Source organism: Bos taurus, chromosome 6 (genome assembly GCF_002263795.3).
Source record: "Bos taurus isolate L1 Dominette 01449 registration number 42190680 breed Hereford chromosome 6, ARS-UCD2.0, whole genome shotgun sequence".
NCBI classification, from domain to species: domain Eukaryota; kingdom Metazoa; phylum Chordata; class Mammalia; order Artiodactyla; family Bovidae; genus Bos; species Bos taurus.
Genome location: NC_037333.1, coordinates 84,971,811 through 84,990,111, shown reverse-complemented (window position 1 = coordinate 84,990,111; position 18,301 = coordinate 84,971,811). Strand labels below are relative to the sequence as shown.

General features: G+C 39.0%; 1 protein-coding gene across 1 annotated transcript in view; it reads left to right on the top strand.

Annotated features, from left to right (window-relative positions):
• Positions 1 to 3,411: 3,411 nt before the first annotated feature.
• The window catches only part of LOC781988 (uncharacterized), a 37,220-nt gene continuing 22,330 nt past the window's right edge, over positions 3,412 to 18,301 (top strand). The window contains exons 1-2 of the mRNA NM_001101281.2: positions 3,412 to 4,193; positions 15,005 to 15,153. Of these exons, the coding sequence (NP_001094751.1) occupies positions 3,473 to 4,193; positions 15,005 to 15,153 (870 nt within the window). The 5' untranslated portion in view covers positions 3,412 to 3,472. The remainder of the gene's footprint in view (positions 4,194 to 15,004; positions 15,154 to 18,301) is intronic.

Sequence of the window (18,301 nt, the reverse complement as noted above, 5' to 3'; positions counted from 1 at the left end):
ATTATCTGCATATACTTCAAAAAAGTGTTAACTGACTGTGTTGATAACATCATGCTAGTCAGACAGGGTGAGCGAGAAATGGCTAGTACATTGGACACTTTTGTAAGATACAACAGTGTAGGAGAGTAGAAGATAACCCTATAAATATGTGATCTGCCACATCAATGAAATTAATTGAAATCCCATGATCAGGGGTATTTGAGGTCATCATTTCAAAAGGAAAACAGATTTTTGCATTTTACCTTTCTACAGAGAGAAAAAAAAACACAGTTATTTGAAGGCATTTTTAGGAATTAGAGGAAGTATATGCATTCCATCCAGTGACTCATTTGCCAAGTAACAAAAAAATACCCGTTGTGAGTGGGCCCAGAACAGAATGGAATTCTTCAGTAGGTCTAACTTGTGACGGACTGTAGTATTAGGCAGACCTTGCCTGGAGAATCCCATGGACAGAGAAGCCTGGCGGGCTACAGTCCACAAGGTTGCCAAGAGTCAGATACTATTGAAGTGACTAAGCATGCACACATGCATAGTATTAAATACATCTTCAATGAGAGAAAACACTATGTGGGATCTCTGCCAACCTTAAAGACAGAATCACAACACAGTAATATGTAGTTCCAAAGAATAGCAAGGAGAGATAAGAAAGACTTCCTCAGCGATCAATGCAAAGAAATAGAGGAAAACAACAGAATGGGAAAGACTAGAGATCTCTTCAAGAAAATTAGAGATACCAAGGAAACATTTCATGCAAAGATGGGCTCAATGAAGGACAGAAATTGTATGGACCTAACAGAAGCAGAAGATATTAAGAAAAGGTGGCAAGAATACACAGAAGAACTGTACAAAAAAGTTCTTCATGATCCAGATAATCATGATGGTGTGATCACTGACCTAGAGCCAGACATCCTGGAATGTGAAGTCAAGTGGGCCTTAGGAAGCATCACTATGAACAAAGCTAGTGGAGGTGATAGAATTCCAGTTGAGCTATTTCAAATCCTAAAAGAGGATGCTGTGAAAGTGTTGCACTCAATATGTCAGCAAATTTGGAAAACTTAGCAGTGGCCACAGGACTGGAAAAGGTCAGTTATCATTCCAATTCCAAAGAAAGGCAATGCCAAAGAATGCTCAAACTACCACACAATTGCACTCATCTCACACACTAGTAAAGTAATGCTCAAAATATTCAAATCCAGGCTTCAGCAATACATGAACTGTGAACTTCCAGATGTTCAAGCTGGTCTTAGAAAAGGCAGAGGAACCAGAGACCAAATTGTCAACATCTGCTGGATCATCAGAAAAGCAAGAAAGTTCCAGAAAAACATGTATTTCTGCTTTATTGACTATGCCAAAGCCTTTGACTATGTGGATCACAATAAACTGTGGAAAATTCTGAAAGATGGGGGAATACCAGACCACCTGACCTGCCTCTTGAGAAACCTATATGCAGGTCAGGAAGCAACAGTTAGAACTGGACATGGAACAACAGACTGGTTCCAAATAGAAAAGGAGTACATCAAGGCTGTATATTGTCACCCTGCTTATTTAATTTATATGCAGAATACATCATGAGAAACGCTGGGTTTTAAGAAACCCAAGCTGGAATCAAGATTGCTAGAAGAAATATCAGTAACCTCAGATATGCAGCGGAGAAGGCAATGGCAACCCACTCCAGTACTCTTGACTGGAAGATCCCATGGACAGAGGAGCCTGGTGGGCTGCAGTCCATGGGGTCGCAAAGAGTCGGACATGACTGAGAGACTTCATGTTCACTTTTCACTTTCATTCATTGGAGAAGGAAATGGCAACCCACTCCAGTGTTCTTGCCTGGAGAATCCCAGGGACGTGGATCTTGGTGGGCTGCCATTTATGGGGTCTCACAGAGTCGGACATGACTGAAGTGACTTAGCAGCAGCAGCAGCAGCAGATATGCAGATGATACCACCCTTATTCCAGAAGGTGAAGAAGAGCTAAAGAGCCTCTTGATGAAAGTGATAGAGGAGAGTGAAAAAGTTGGCTTAAAGCTTGGCATTCAAAAACTAAGATCAAGGCATCCAGTCCTATCACTTCATGGGAAATAGATGGGGAAACACTGGAAACAGTAGCAGACTTTACTTTGGGGGGTCCCAAATCACTGCAGATGGTGAATGCAGCCATGAAATTAAAAGACATTTGCTCCCTGGAAGGAAAGTTATGACCAACCTAGACAGCATATTAAAAAGCAGAGATATTACCTTGCTAACAAGTGTCCACATAGTCAAGGCTATAGTTTTTCCAGTAGTCATGTGTGGATGTTAGAGTTGGACTATAAAGAAAGCTGAGCCGTGGAATTGATGCTTTTGAACTGTGGTGTCGTAGAAGACTCCTGAGAGTCCCTTGGACTGCAAGGAGATCCAACCAGTTCATCCTAAAGGAAATCAATTCTATATGTTCATTGGATGGACTTATGTTGAAGCTGAAACTCCAGTACTTTGGCCACCTGATGCAAAGAGCTGACTCATTTGAAAAGACCCTGATGCTGGGAAAGATTGAGCGCAGCAGGAGAAGGGGATGACAGAGGATGAGATGGTTGGATGGGATCACTGACTCTATGGACATGGGTTTGAGCAAGCTCTGGGAGATGGTGAAGGATGGTGAAGCTTGGCATGCTGTAGTCCATGGGGTTGCAAAGAGCTGGACACAACTGAGTGTCCAACAGTGGAGACTTGGTAGGCCAGGAAAGAGTTGTTTGATTTGTTCAAAGTTCTGAAAGACAAAATATGTGACCTAAAATATTTCACTTGAAAATAAATTCCTTCTTAAATAATAAGAGATAGTTTCCAGACAATCAAAATATGAGTGTGTATAAAATTATAGACAAATATTGGTGGTTCAGTGGATAAAGAATCTGCCATCAGTAAAAGAAATATTAGAGAGACCATTCTGTTCAATGAACATTCAAATCAAATCAGAGGAAAAGATCCAAAAAATCTAGTCTTAATTGAATATTCATCAAATGATGATGAACTTTCTTAATATTATTTAGAAATTACTATGAATTGATGTCTAACTTCATGTCCTCTGTTTTTGATATCCATGAAAAGAAGTTTTGAAAATCTCATTCTGAAGTTTTTTGTTTGTTTTGTTTTTTCTGTAGCTATTTCTTCCTGACCCTGGGATTGAATCCAGGTCTCCTGCATTGAGTGCAGATTCTCTACCATATGAACCACCAAGGAAGCTCATAAAAGAAGTTTGGAAACTCACTCTGAGGTGTTTCTCTTTTTCCCTTAATTGTTTTATTGACATTATCGACTGTTTCTTTTTTTTTTTCCATCAAGGCAGTTTCATTTTGTTTTAATCTTTAATACAAAGTACATAAATCAAAGTTCAATCCTACCTAGTATAAATTGATTGGGAGAGTCAAGGAGAGATGTTTGGATTTTGAGTTTCATGCACTTCGTCCAAGCCCAGATTTAGTTTCAGTGAGTTGATTATGAAGACTGTGAAAGGCTTCTATGTCCTTTTCATGCTGCATCTATGGTTCTTTGACTCTGGAAGGACCGGAAAGATACTTGTATGGCCCATGGATTTCAGTCACTGGATTAATTTAAAGATTATTCTGGATGAACTCCACCTTCGTGGGCATGAGATAACTGTCCTCGTACCTTCAACAAGTTCTCTGCTTGATCATACCCAGATTCCCTTTAACGTGGAGATCCTTGAAACTCCAATAAGTAAAGAAAGTTTCATGGAAGAATTCACTGCTAATCTCTACACACTTTGTTTTGAACTGCCGAAAGTTTCATGGTGGGAGAGGCAAGTACGACTGACAAAAATGTTGAAAGAGTTTTTAGCAACAACCAGAAGCATTTGTGACAGTGTTGTCACAAACAAGGAGTTGCTCACCAGGCTTCAGGAAGCTAAGTTTGATATCTGTATTGCTGACCCTTTAAGCTTCTGTGGGGAGTTAGTGGCTGAGCTTCTCAACATTCCATTTATATACTCCTTTCGGTTTTCCTATGGGAATGTCATTGAGAGATTGTGTGCTGGGCTTCCTATGCCTTCTTCATATGTTCCTGGCGCCATATCAGGACTGACAGACAGCATGACTTTTATGCAGAGGCTGGAGAACTGGTTATCGTATACAATAAATGACCTGATGTATTCATATTTTGTATTTCCAGAATGGGATGAATATTACAGCAAGGTTTTAGGTAAGAGATATTTGCATGTAATAATGATTCTTATTTCATATGGAAAATGTAAATGTTTATCTGACTGTATGAAAACTTAAAAAAGCTTTTCCAAGCTCATGTTTCTTAACTGTTTTGAGTAACAACATAATAACAATTCTTTATCTTTCTTTATTCTTTTCTTAAACTTTTCCTTTTTTGTTTTGTTTTAGATTATTGAGTACTAAAAATTTATCAGAGAACAAATATTCTCTATATTTATCCATAAATCCTATTCAATGCTGCTAATTTTTTTTTTTTTTTCAGGATATCTACAAAACCCAAATCTGACAGTGTTTAAGTTCCATAACCTTGGGCTACTTCTCTCTTGTTTACTTCTCCTTTCATATGCAGGTTTCCCAGGTGATGCTAGCTGTAAAGAACCTGTCTGCCAATGCAGGAAACATAAGAGACAGGGGTTTGATGATTCCTGGGTCAGGAAGACCCTAGAATAGGGCACTATACCTTCCATTTTCTTTTTGATTAATCTGCTGTTTCTCAGGCCTTCTGTTTGCATCCTCTGAAGGCTTGGTTTGCTGATTCCCAGGCTCGTAAAGTGATGAGTAAAAAACTGGAAAATAAACAAACATACATGGGTTTCATCTGCTCTTTGCCTTCCAAAAGAGAAAGAAACAAGAAATGTTTTTCTCTAACTAGACTTTTAAATGTATTTTATTGTTGCTGTTACATTCACAATTGGATTAGAAGTGAACTATTGAGCTTTGATCCTGAGCTCAAAGATTTTATCAGTTTCAGCAAGTCTTTTTATGCTTTCATTTTGCATAACTGATATGCTTATTTTTTAAATAAAGTTTATATAATTGTGTTAAGGAGGATTTTGCAGAAGATACTTTGAGAAAGCCATTGATAGGGCCCACATGGGGTCTCATTGATAAGATGGATCCTTATGTCGACCTCACAAACAAAGAATACAGCACAGTGATCTGTGAGACTGACCAAATTGCCCAAATGACATCCGGTTATCTCACTGGCACCTATCTTCTAAAGCTGTGAGACCACCAGATTCCAGACCGCCAGCTATGTGACCATCCCTTTAGAGAATTTTTCTTTGGTTAGGTATAAGAAGGATTCCATCAAAAGGGAGAACGCTGGTTCTCCTTAAGAGCCAGTCACCCTCTTTTTTCCCTCTAATAAATTTCCCTTTTTTTGTCTGACTGCCCGGCTCACTCTCTTTTTCTCTGCACTTGCCTTACATTTTGGTGCCGAAACCCTGGAGGGAAGATCCACCGCAACTGGGTGGGCTCCTCTCACAAGCCCACCTCCGGTGGTCCCCTCCCTTGGACCTTGCCGAGAAACTGAGATGAGCTCTGGGACGGGACTCTCCACTCGCCTTGCTGGACTAACATCCACACACCAGCCCACATTTCATCCATCGGTCACCATCCAAGGGTGAATGAAATCCCATTCCCTTGGATCCTCTCTTTCTCGCCTCGTTTCTAAGTCCTAGCGATAGGCGGGAGGGGAGGATCCCCACGGCCCTCAGCCCCTCGGCCTTGTGCCCCGTCTACTTTGAAATGGGGGAAGCCCATTTCAAAGCAGACTATTATTATTCTCCAAGAAAGTCCTGAGAACGAGGAAGCTCTCAGGTCCGAGGTCTCCTCGCTTTCTCTCGCCCTTGTTTAACTTCCCTATTCGGCCGCAATGGGAAATTCTCAATCCCAGCCTTCAAAGTCTACTCCTCTGGGATGATTTCTTCGAAACCTAAAAGCTTTGGGCTTCCAAGGGGAGATAAGACCAAACAGACTTACTTCCTATTCTAACAGTGTCTGGCTGCAAAACCAACTTGATAACAGGTCCCAGTGGCCAGAAAATGGAATTCTCGATTATATAACTTATGCTGCCGCAATGGCAAGTAGTTAGAAATCCCTTATGTTCAGGCTTTCTTTGCTCTTCGCTCTCGACCCCCTCTCTGTGAATCCCCTTCTATTTCTCAAATACTCTTAGCCCACTCTGAACCACATCCTCCTAAACAATGTCTCCCAATCCTTGTTCAGACTTTCCTTCTTCTTCCTTCCACCTTTCCGACCACAGCCTACCCCCGATAGCTCCCAATCCCCTCGTAGCCGCTCCAGATCCAGTTCCACAACCTCCACCTTACGCCCCCTCCTCACTCCCTCCCTCTCAAGGGTAGGTCGCGGCCACCGCGGCGCCCAACAACCCTCTCCTGCTTGTGCCTGAGATAAACCCTGAGACCTAAGCCCCACCCTCTGCCCTGAGGGTTCCAAGGCTTTACCCCAGTCTCCCTAGATCCCCTCTCCGAACAACTTTAAAACAGGAAACTTCACCAGAGGACCCCGCTCCACTCCTCCCTTACCTGAAGTAGCTGGAGCAGAAGACATTGTTCAGGTTCGTGTCCCATTCTCCCTCACCTATCTGTCTCAGATTGAAAAGCGTCTTGGCTCCTTCTCCTCAGACCTGGATAATTACTAAAAGAATTCAAGGATTTTACCCAGTCTTACGACTTAACCTAGCATGATACTTACATCATACTTTCCTCCACTCTTCTTCCAGAAGAGAAGGAAGGAGTATGGAGTATGGCAAGCCTCTCAGGTGCATACTGATGAGATAAACAGGGTACTAAGCCCATAGGGGCAATGGCTGTCCCCCCGAGATGATCCCAACTGGGATTATCAGGTAGGGAGACCTGCCTTACTGTGGGCCTTCAAAAGGCAGGGCATAAAGTCATCAGCTTTGATAAGCTGCAGGAAATAACTCAAAGACTAGATGAAGACCTGGCACAGTTTCCATCCAGGTTAATGGAAGCACTACAAAAATATGCAAAATTAGAACCCACTTCAGCAGAGGGCACCGTTGTCCTTAACACCCATTTTATCTCCCAGTCATTCCCAGATATCCGAAGGAAACTAAAAAAGACAGAAGAAAGCCTTCAAACCCCTCAACGAGACCTTTTAAATTTAGCCTTTAAGATTTTTCAAAAATTGGGAAGAACAGGCAAAGCTAGAGAAGGCCCAACCAGATCAGGCCAAATACCACCTTTTTAGCCACTGCCCTACATGGCTCCAAGCCTCCATCAACCAACAAAGAAAGGAAGCCAACTGGTCCCTGCTTCAAATGTGGCAAAGAAGGCCACTGAGCCCGCTCATGCCTAAAGCCAAGGCCTCTCCAGGTCCATGTCCCAGCTGTGGCATAAAGGGACATTGGAAGGTCGACTGCCCAAATACCCCTCCAGGGATCCAGACATCCCCTCTTGGTCCAGAGCAGGAGTCCTCTGACCCAGCTCTGCCCAGGCTCCTCAGACTTGCCACTGAAGTCTGAAAGTGCCCAGGGCCCCAGGCCCCAACTCTCATCACCTCTACGGAGTCCAGGGTAACTCTTACAGTGGCAGGTAAGCTGATCTCCTTTTTCATTGACATGGGCCACTTACTCTGCTATGCCTGCCTACTCTGGAAAAACCAAGGTCTCTCAGGTCTCTGTTATGGGGGTTGATGGTTTAACAGCTACACCACAAATAACGAGCCATCTTATCAATGAGACCCCATGTGGGCCCTATCAGCCATGTTCTGCTTGCATTATTAAGTTAGATTTTTTAAGATATAATTGACATGTTACTTTGTATTAATTTTAGGTGTCAACAAAATATTGTGAATCTGTAGAAAAAATTGAAAATTGTAATTGAGCCAACCTTAAGATTATAACCTGGGAGGCAGTTTTTTAGAAAGTTCTGAAAAAAGTCCTCCCATTAGAAATCAAAACACAGTTATATGAGTTTTTGAGATAGAGGGTTATACATCAAAAGTTTATATATCAGAGTAATGCTGGCAACTTACATAGGCCAAAGCGAGTGGTGGGTCACTGTGACACCTTATAGGATTAAGGAAGAAATGTTTTCTCCTAAAGAGTTACCTTGCTAGCAAAAGGAAATTGTTTTGTTCGTTTGTTTGTTTGATGAGTTGGTATTCCTGTGTCTTCTAAGGAAACCTAATTAATGTGGAATATAGATATGCTGCTGCTGCTGCTGCCAAGTCGCTTCAGTCATGTCCGACTCTGTGCGACCCCATAGATGGCAGCCCACCAGGCTCCCATGTCCCTGGGATTTTCCAGGCAAGAACACTGGAGTGGGTTGCCATTTCCTTCTCCAATGCACGAAAGTGAAAAGTGAAAGTGAAGTCTCTCAGTCGTGTCCGACCCTCAGCGACCCCATGGACTGCAGCCTACCAGGCTCCTCTGTCCATGGGATTTTCCAGGCAAGAGTACTGGAGTGGGGTGTCGTTGCCTTCTCCGTATATGGAGATGAGATGGAGGCAAAGCACAAGTACAGTTTTAACAGTTGATGTATGGGGGTGAAGGCTAGTGCTCCCTCTAATATTCTTTCAATTCTTCTGTAGTTTGAAAGTTTCCAGATTTAAAAAGTTGGGGGAAAAGAATGTGTAGGATCAGAATAAAAACAGGAATCGTGGTTGCTGTCCTTTGGGCAGTTTGTAAGTCTAACTTGTCTAATCTCAATAGGTGAGGTAGATCTGAGAGCTCGATGACTGATAATAATAAGCCTAAGCGTACCATCAACATGCAAGTCCTGACTGACGGCCTGCCAAGGAGCAGCAGGGTGCTCAGCACTGTGTGTACTGGGTCCACAAAGCACTCGCCCTGGGAGTGGGAGCCAGTCTCCCAGCCTCCCCCGCCTGTGCTCAACGCACCACCGTCTTCCCCGGATCCCTGAGCCCTCTCAAGCAGCCCACACCTCAATCAGTGGGCAAGGTCTCTGCTTCCAGTACTCTCCACCGCTCTCCCCTCTCCACTCTGAGGCCACCAACTGCCCCCATCCTAGGCCCACCTGCCCTCCCACCTGGACTCTGCGGCTGGAGTTCCACACAGCCCTTGCATATAGATATGCAATATACGCTAAAGAGGAGGGTGGTGAGTGGCTCAAATGGCAGAGAAAAATTTATGTTGCTTTTTTTTTGCCCTGCTTTAAGTTCACTTTTTTTTAATCACAGGCATATAATGTAATTATTTTGTATTTATACATATTGTGAAGTGATCACCACAAGATCTCTAGTTAATGGTCATCACCTCACATAGTTACAACTTTTTAATTTTGAGATGAGAACTTTTAAGATCTACTCCCTTAACTCATTTCATATATACAGTACAGTACTGCTAAATATAGTCAACATGTTGTACATCATATCCCCAGGACTTACTTATTTTACAAGTGAAAGCTTGTATGCTTTCACCACCTTCACCTACCTATTGTACCCACTTTCCAATCCTGGCATTTGGCAACCAACAATCTGTTCTCAGCTTCTATAAGTTCATTTTCTTTTTTGTTTTGTGTGTGCATGTGTGTGTGTATGTGTTTTAATATTCCACATTTAAGTGATTTCACATGGTTTTTGTCTTTACCTCTCTGACTTCTCTTACCATGATTTCCTCAAGTTCCATCCATATTGAGGCAAATGACAGGTTGTCTTTTTTCTTTTCTTATAACTTAATACTATTTCACGGAGAAGGCAATGGCACCCCACTCCAGTACTTTTGCTTAGAAAATCCCATGGACAGAGGAGCCTGGTAGGCTGCAGTCCATGGGGTCGCTGAGGGTCGGACACGACTGAGCGACTTCACTTTCACTTTTCACTTTCATGCATTGGAGAAGGAAATGGCAACCCACTCCAGTGTTCTTGCCTGGAGAATCCCAGGGACGGGAAGCCTGGTGGGCTGCCGTCTATGGGGTCGCACAGAGTCACACACGACTGAAGCGACTTAGCAGTAGCAATACTATTTCATGGTATATATAATTATATTTTCTTTATCCATTCACTCATAGAAAAACATTTAGAGTTTTTCCATATTTTGGCTACCTTAAACAATGCTACAGCACTGCAGTGAACATGGGAGGTGGTAGTAGTTTTACAATGTTATTTTTTGATGGACCTACATACTGTTTTCCAGAGTATTGCACCAGTTTACATTCCTATCAACAGTGCACCAGGGCTCCCTTCTCTCCATATCCTCACCAGCATTAGTTATCTCCTGTCTTTTCATGATAGCCATATAAACAGGCATGAGGTGATATCTCATTGTGACTTTAATTTACATTTCCCTGATTAGCAGTGGGGAGCACCCATTTATGTACTTGTTAGCTATTTGATATCTTCTTTGGAAAAATGTCTATTCAGGTCCTTTGCTCATTTTCACTAGAGAAGGGCATGGCAACCCACTCCAGTATTCTTGCCTGGAGAATCCCATGGACAGAGGAACCTGGTGGGCTGCACAGTCCATGGGATCACAAAGAGTTGGACACGATTGAAGTGACTTAGCATGCATGCACACATGCTCATTTTTACGTTAAATTATTTGTTTTTTTATTTTTGTACTGAGTTTTATAAGTTCTTTAGACACTTTGAATGCCAATCCTGTATCAGATACATGGTTTGAAAATATTGTCCCTAATTTTATAGGTTGCCTTTCCATTTTGTTGATCATTTATTTTGCTGTTCATAGTCTTCTAGTTTGAAGCAGTCCCATTTGCTTATTTTTAATTTTGTTGCTTATGCTTTTGGTATCATGTTTAAAAAATCACTGCCAAGACTCATATCAAGAAAAGTTTCTGCCATGTTTTCTTCTAGGAACTCTATGGTTTCAGATCTTACATTGAAATCTTTAATCCATTTCCAGTTAATTTTGTAGTGGAGTAAGATTGCAGTCTAGTTTCATTCTTTTCATTTGAATACCCTTTTTCTTTTTTTCTAGGATTATTTATTATTTATTAAATAGGATTATTTAAAAGATGATCTTTTTTATTTGAATATTTTTGGCTCTCTTGTGAAATATTAGTTGATCATATATGTATGGGCTTATTTTGTGGCTTGTGATTCTGTTCCACTGGTTCATGTGCCTGTTTTTATGCCTATACCATATGGCTGTGATCACTATAGCTTACAATATTGCCTGAAATCAGAAATGTTATGTCTTCAGGTTGCTTTGGCTTTTAGGAGTCAGTTTTAGTTTTATATACATTTTAAAGTTGCTTTTTTTTTTTTCTAATTTTATTTTATTTTTAAACTTTACATATTTGTATTAGTTTTGCCAAATATCAAAATGAATCCGCCACAGGTATACATGTGTTCCCCATCCCGAACCCTCCTCCCTCCTCCCTCCCCATACCATCCCTCTGGGCCGTCCCAGTGCACCAGCCCCAAGCATCCAGCATCGTGCATCGAACCTGGACTGGCAACTCGTTTCCTACATGATATTTTACATGTTTCATTCCCATTCTCCCAAATCTTCCCACCCTCTCCCTCTCCCACAGAGTCCATAAGACTGTTCTATACATCAGTGTCTCTTTTGCTGTCTCGTACACCGGGTTATTGTTACCATCTTTCTAAATTCCATATATATGCGTTAGTATACTGTATTTATGTTTTTCCTTCTGGCTTACTTCACTCTGTATAGTAGGCTCCAGTTTCATCCACCTCATTAGAACTGATTCAAATGTATTCTTTTTAATGGCTGAGTAATACTCCATTGTGTATATGTACCACAGCTTTCTTAGCCATTCATCTGCTGATGGACATCTAGGTTGCTTCCATGTCTTGGCTATTATAAACAGTGCTGCGATGAACATTGGGGTACACGTGTCTCTTTCCCTTCTGGTTTCCTCAGTGTGTATGCCCAGCAGTGGGGTTGCTGGATCATAAGGCAGTTCTATTTCCAGTTTTTTAAGGAATCTCCACACTGTTCTCCATAGTGGCTGTACTAGTTTGCATTCCCACCAACAGTGTAAGAGGGTTCCCTTTTCTCCACACCCTGTCCAGCATTTATTGCTTGTAGACTTTTGGATCGCAGCCATTCTGACTGGTGTGAAATGGTACCTCATAGTGGTTTTGATTTGCATTTCTCTGATAATGAGTGATGTTGAGCATCTTTTCATGTGTTTGTTAGCCATCTGTATGTCTTATTTTGGACAGAAATATCTCTAATAATGTGTCATTACTAAAAGATTAGTTTATTACTAAATTTAAAAATTTTCCTTTATAGTTGTAATCTTTTGTTTTATATAGATCTTTTCATTTTCCTTATTTTTAGCACATTTAAATTTCTATGAGAAATCATTTCTTCAACAATTCAGAAACAATGTGAGTGTTTCTAATGAAGTATTCTGCCCAGGAATATACTGTGTGTTCAACAAGGCATAAGACTTAATCCAGGTGGACATGTAACATTGAGACAGTTTCTAGGCATTTTGTGACAGAAACAGGTGTTTATTTCTCTAGACTTGACCCTAAACATCGGCAGAAACTGTTGCACCCAACACTCACCTATGTCCAAAGTACAAGGTACAAAAGGCAAAACTGAGAAAAGGTCATTGACATCTCATCCTGGTAACATTTTCTGAACCGTGGATCAAGAAGTGACTGACCTACAGCTGGATCTAAGATTTTTGTTTACTCCTAGTTCCAGCAGTTTGATACTCAGCTTAGGAACATATTTTAGTGTGAAGTTAGTGACAGGACATAACTCTTGTCTCTGATTCTTTCCTAGCTCTTGGCACCTGAAATATTCTTTGGGGAATATATCAATAATCTGAAAAAAAATAATAAAGTCATAAAATAAAAGGAAAACATTTCTTTTACTTATAAGTTTAAAAATACTATTAGATATAGCCTGCCATTCAGGATAAATTTATAATCTCCATTGTATAATGAATTCCAAGCATATTTTTTCAAATTTAAAATATAACATAATTTATGTAATTATTAACTTTATTATGTATGAATTTGTTCTAATAATTGATGAGGAAACAGGTAAGATGGCATCTGCTTCAAAATATTTTGAGAAACTATAAACAGTTCTGGAGGAAAAAGAATGTTAGGAAAATACTATTAGGTTAGATACAAAAATAGTCAATGTTTAATAAGGCAATAAGATCATAATTTAGGAGATGATTTTTTCTACTAAATAGAAATATGCAAGTTAACATTTAACTTCACTTCAATCTAAAAACAAAAATCTGCAGTAAATCACTAACAAATAGCAATATAGAATGTAGATACATTTTTCTAAAGATATAAATAATCTTTGAATTGTCCAGTATCCAACAAATGCCTCATCATAATACAAAAAGTAGTATTGCTTTGGAACTTTGGGAAATGGTTTTCCAAATTTGAGATATTGGCTCACAGTCTTTATTCAGATCAATTATAGTTTTTGTACAATATTGTCTTCCTTTCAATAAGATGCTTGAAACACATTGGATTAATAACAAAAGAGTGCAGATTTTAACTAAAGAAGGTATTATTTGGATAACAAAAGAAGGCAAATCAATGATATGACCCCATAATTCTACTCATAGGCTTATAACAAAGAAAAATGAATGCATTTATCCACACAAACTACATACTTTAATGCTCATAACCACATTATTCATAGAGCCAAATATGAAAACAACACAAATATTCGACAATTACTGAATGGATTAAAAAAATGAAGTATATCTGTACAAAAGTATTATTCAGAAATAAAATATCTTGAAGTACTGATACATATGACCTTAGGAATCAATCCTGAAAACTTGCTAAATAAAAGAAGGTAGCATAAAAGACCACACAGTGTATTTAAAAGGAAGAATTGTATGGTGTAAATTGTATGTCAATAAAATTGTCATTAAAAGAGTAGAGGAGCAAAACATTTCAGAAAGAAAATAAAAGTATACCCATAGCTGACACCTAAGGCTCAAATATGAGGTCTATACTAGATCTGAAACTGGAATTTGAATACCTTGGACCTTACCAGAATCAGACTCCTAAATTACTGAGATTTGCTTGTGATCTTTTAAGCAGATAGGTTTCCCTGACAATTCAAAAATCCCTCATATTTTTTAATCAAAACTTCAGCACTCTTAGAATATCAAGGAAAATATTTTTTAAAAAAATCATGTGGTGAGAATCCAGATAGCTATAGTTTCTTTTTATTGGTTATGTGGAGTACATATTTCAAAAGAACACTTACACTCTGAATAAGGTTCCTTATACCACAGTAATTATATAAATTCAGAAATGAAACTTTTGCTCCAAACTAAGGAATGTGATTTAATTCAGAGTCACTAATTTGAGCTGCTATTATGTTAATATTTACATGCTTTCCACTTCTTTTGAAAGGGGACACTTTTGTAAGGAAGTAGGTCAAAATAGCAAATATTTTGCCACCAGATTATGATGCAGTGCTCTATCTTCACCAAAGAGGACAAAGTTTTGTGAAACTAATTTTGTAAAGGAGATAATTACTTTAAGATTTTTATTATAAGATTTCCATTCTGGATAGGATGTACTTAGTAGTAACAGGACATTTCCAATACCAGAAAAGAAAACAATGGTTCAATTTAAAAAGCTGCTTATTTTTAAAGCTATCAGAAGCTTTTGGAGCAATGAGAATGAGATAAATTGGAATTCCAGAAGAGGAGGAGACTGTACCACAGTAGGCTGAGGATCACTGGCTGAGTTTCTTGTTCATTGCTAAGAGCACCTGCTGATTCTGAGCATGGAGTAGGGCTCAGGTGTAGCTCAAGCTGAAAGATTTTGTTGGTAGAGATAAAGCAGAAGATCTTTGGTTATTCCATCCTTATTTCTGTGTTTGGTTCTTCCTAGTCTCAGTATTTTGTACTCGTGGAGGAGGAAAAGCCTATTGATTTATCTTGGGTTGCATAGAACTAATATTGGTTCTTTAAAGATTCTTCACAGGAAATTTGATGGTAAAACATGTCCCACCTAGCATATCAAATGTTTTTCCCTTTATCATCTTTCATTTTTGTTCAGGAAAATCTACCAAATTATGTGAGATTATGGGAAAAGCTGAAATGTGGTTGATTCGAACTAACTGGGATTTTGAATTTCCTCACCCTTTCTTACCTAACTTTGAATTTGTTGGAGGACTGCACTGCAAGCCTGCAAAACCCTTGCCTAAGGTAATTAAATGTGTTTCTTTTTGCCTCTCTCAGTATTTACCTCCTGAAATGATTTGTAGTTTATTATTTCTAGTACTTGATATTCAAACTAAAAACCTAGACACAAGAATTAAAGGGACTTATCCACATTAGACTTTTATGCTACCATATTTTCTACATTATCATAGTAATCATTACTGATGCTAATCAAATATGCCAGATGTTTAGCTAAAATAAAATTCCCAGCCCCTAAGTTTAGTGAAATTGTCCAATATTCTCTGGGCAATGAGTATGAGCTGAAGAGTCATGTATAACTTCCATGTCCAACTCTTAATTGTCAGATGCACTTACTCCAGAGTTCTCTTTCCCTTTGTGATGTGAATGGCATGTGTCAATCTGAATCCTGATTAAAAATACATGTAATAATAGATGGATATATGGTAAAAGAAAGAAGCCATTGCTTTAGGATACTAAGATACTTGAGCCTCTTATTTACGTATTTACTTTTGGCCATGCTACTGCAGCATGTGGGATCTTAGTTCCCTGACCTAGATTGCACAGGTACCCCCTGCCTTGGAAAGCAGAGTCTTCATCGCTGGGACAGCAGGGAAACCCCAAGACACTGAGATTTTTGAGTTGCAAGTTATTCAGCATAACCTAGTCTAAGAAATGGACATAGTAGAGAAATTACGATACTTTGAGAAAAGATCAAATAGAGGTGTGATGGCTCACCCAAAATCCTGGCAGAACATACAGTAATCATTTGTTTGGTTTAAATAGAGGAAAGAAATTAGCATGGAAAGATGACCATAGGGTAAGTTATGAAAAAAGCAAATGAGCAATACTAAGTAGTCTTTGGGCTTCCCTGATGGCTCAGAAGGTAAAGAATCCGCCTGGAGTGGAGGAGACCTGGGTTTGATCCCTGGGTAGGGAAGATCCCCTGGAGGAGGGCATGGCAACCCATCTCAATTCTTGTCTGGAAAATCCCCATGGATTAGAGGAGCCTGGTGGGCTACAGTTCATGGGATCACAAAGAATCAGACATGACTGAGCAGCTAAGCACAGCAGAGTACAAGTATTCTTTACCTCAAATTTAATATCAATGACAAATCAATGTACAAGTTTTAAGCAATAAGGTGATACAGCTTACCACTTCATATAGTTTGGTTATTGAATTATTTGGAATGGAGTACAATTTAAATGGGCTGAGAAATAGGTGCAGTAGTTTCAGAAGACTTTATAGAAATCTAAATGCGATATGATAATAATTTTGAGCATAAGTGGAAAGATTCGGAGAATATTTACAAAGAAAGTCGGTAAGATTTTCAGATCGGCTGGAGGTGGCAGTTAAGAGTGACAGTTTCAGAATTAATTCTTAGCTTTTTATTTCTTGTATATGTCATCCTTTATATTTACTATTTTGTGTGGGAATTTAGTAGATAATATTGTCATTTACTAAGTGAAGAAGGAGAAAGGAGCAATTTTGAGGGAAAGTGGTCAATTCATGTTTGTATATGCTGAATGAGGTACAATGCAGTATCTAGCAAGCAGCTATTAAACACACTGTTTTAATCACTGGAGACAGGTCAATTAAGTATTTATGAAGTTTTTTAAATTAATAAACTATTTTTAGAGACATTTACATTCACAGCAAAATCTTAAAGCACAATGTTCAATATTTTGAAAAGATAGATGATGTTGGATATCCATTCTACATTGTCGTAAGCCATTTTTTCAGCTTAGAAAGTAATCCTTTAAGTATTCTGAGTTTGTTTTTTTTTTCTCCATAATTTTTAATAAAAGATTTATGCCTTGTAAACATTCAGTTCTAAAATCCTAGAAATCAAATGTTGGAATAGTGTGAGGCTTGCTTATAAACATATTAGATATATTTAATAGCTCAAAAATATGAAGAATTCTTCTATTGTCTTAGTATTGACCAATAACACATATGTATGTGTAATATTTAATGTGTATGTGTATGTATGTGTAATGTGTGTATTTAAGTATTTATTTATCAATAATGTGGCATCAAGGATCAATCTGTTATTTTTTGCAGGGTGTCCAGGAAGTGTAAGGGCTTTGTAGATTTTCCAGTGAATCTATCTCCCTGTCTCCACCCACCAGAGAACACTAGGGCCCTGGGGACACTACAAAAGCACAATCACATCTCTGCAGTCATGTAATGACATGCTCTCACACATATGAAAAACAAAAAGATTCTTAAATCTATGATGTCAGTAGGATTCTTCATTGTAGCAAGCATTTTCATAACATTGAATTATTTGAACAATTTGTATTGCTAATGTTGGTTCAGTAATATCCCTAATTTAAAAAATTAGACAACAAAGGACACTAAATCAACATATTATATGCTAAATCAACATATTATATACCGCTACAAGAGTCAATGCAAATGTGCAAAGTGAGGCATAAAGAGGGTGAAGAGTAAAGTAATCATGAGGATTGAGGCTCTAATAGAAAGGAATATGATGGAGAACCTGGTGAAACTTCAACCTTTTCATGCACAATAATAACTTTTGTGGGCTGTTTCAGAGTTAGTGCATGTACAAAGGTAAATGATGAGTAAGCCAATGACTATATTCAGTTCTCTTTAATACCTTTTAGCACCCTCTCCACAATGCTCCAAATGAATAACATTTGATTCTTAAGTAGTTCTGGTGCTTCACCTCATATTTAGCCATGGATGCTAATAAGATTTATCTTTCATTTTCTACTGAAGCACAGTCAACATAATGACATACTTTGGTACAGTTACTTTGTTCTGTTTTCTAAATTTCAGTTTTGTTTTATATTGCCTATTTTTTCTCTTGGTAGAAGGTTCCACAGCACATTTAGAAATGAGGTAGCTATATAACTTCCTGACTGGACAAGTAATGCAGAAGTTCTTATAATGCATACTGAATGACAGTAATAGACACATACAGCATCACATTCAAAGTAAAATGGCATATTTGATCATGCTGAAGTAACTTAGAAATTTGGCTGTAACACCTACAGCTGTGTGAAAGTGAAAGTCGCTCAGTTGTGTCTAACTCTTTGGGACCCCATGGACTGTAGCCTGCCAGGCTCCTCTGTCCATGGAATTCTCCAGGCCAGAATACTGGAGTGAGTAACTGTTACCTTCTCCAGAGGATCTTACCAACTC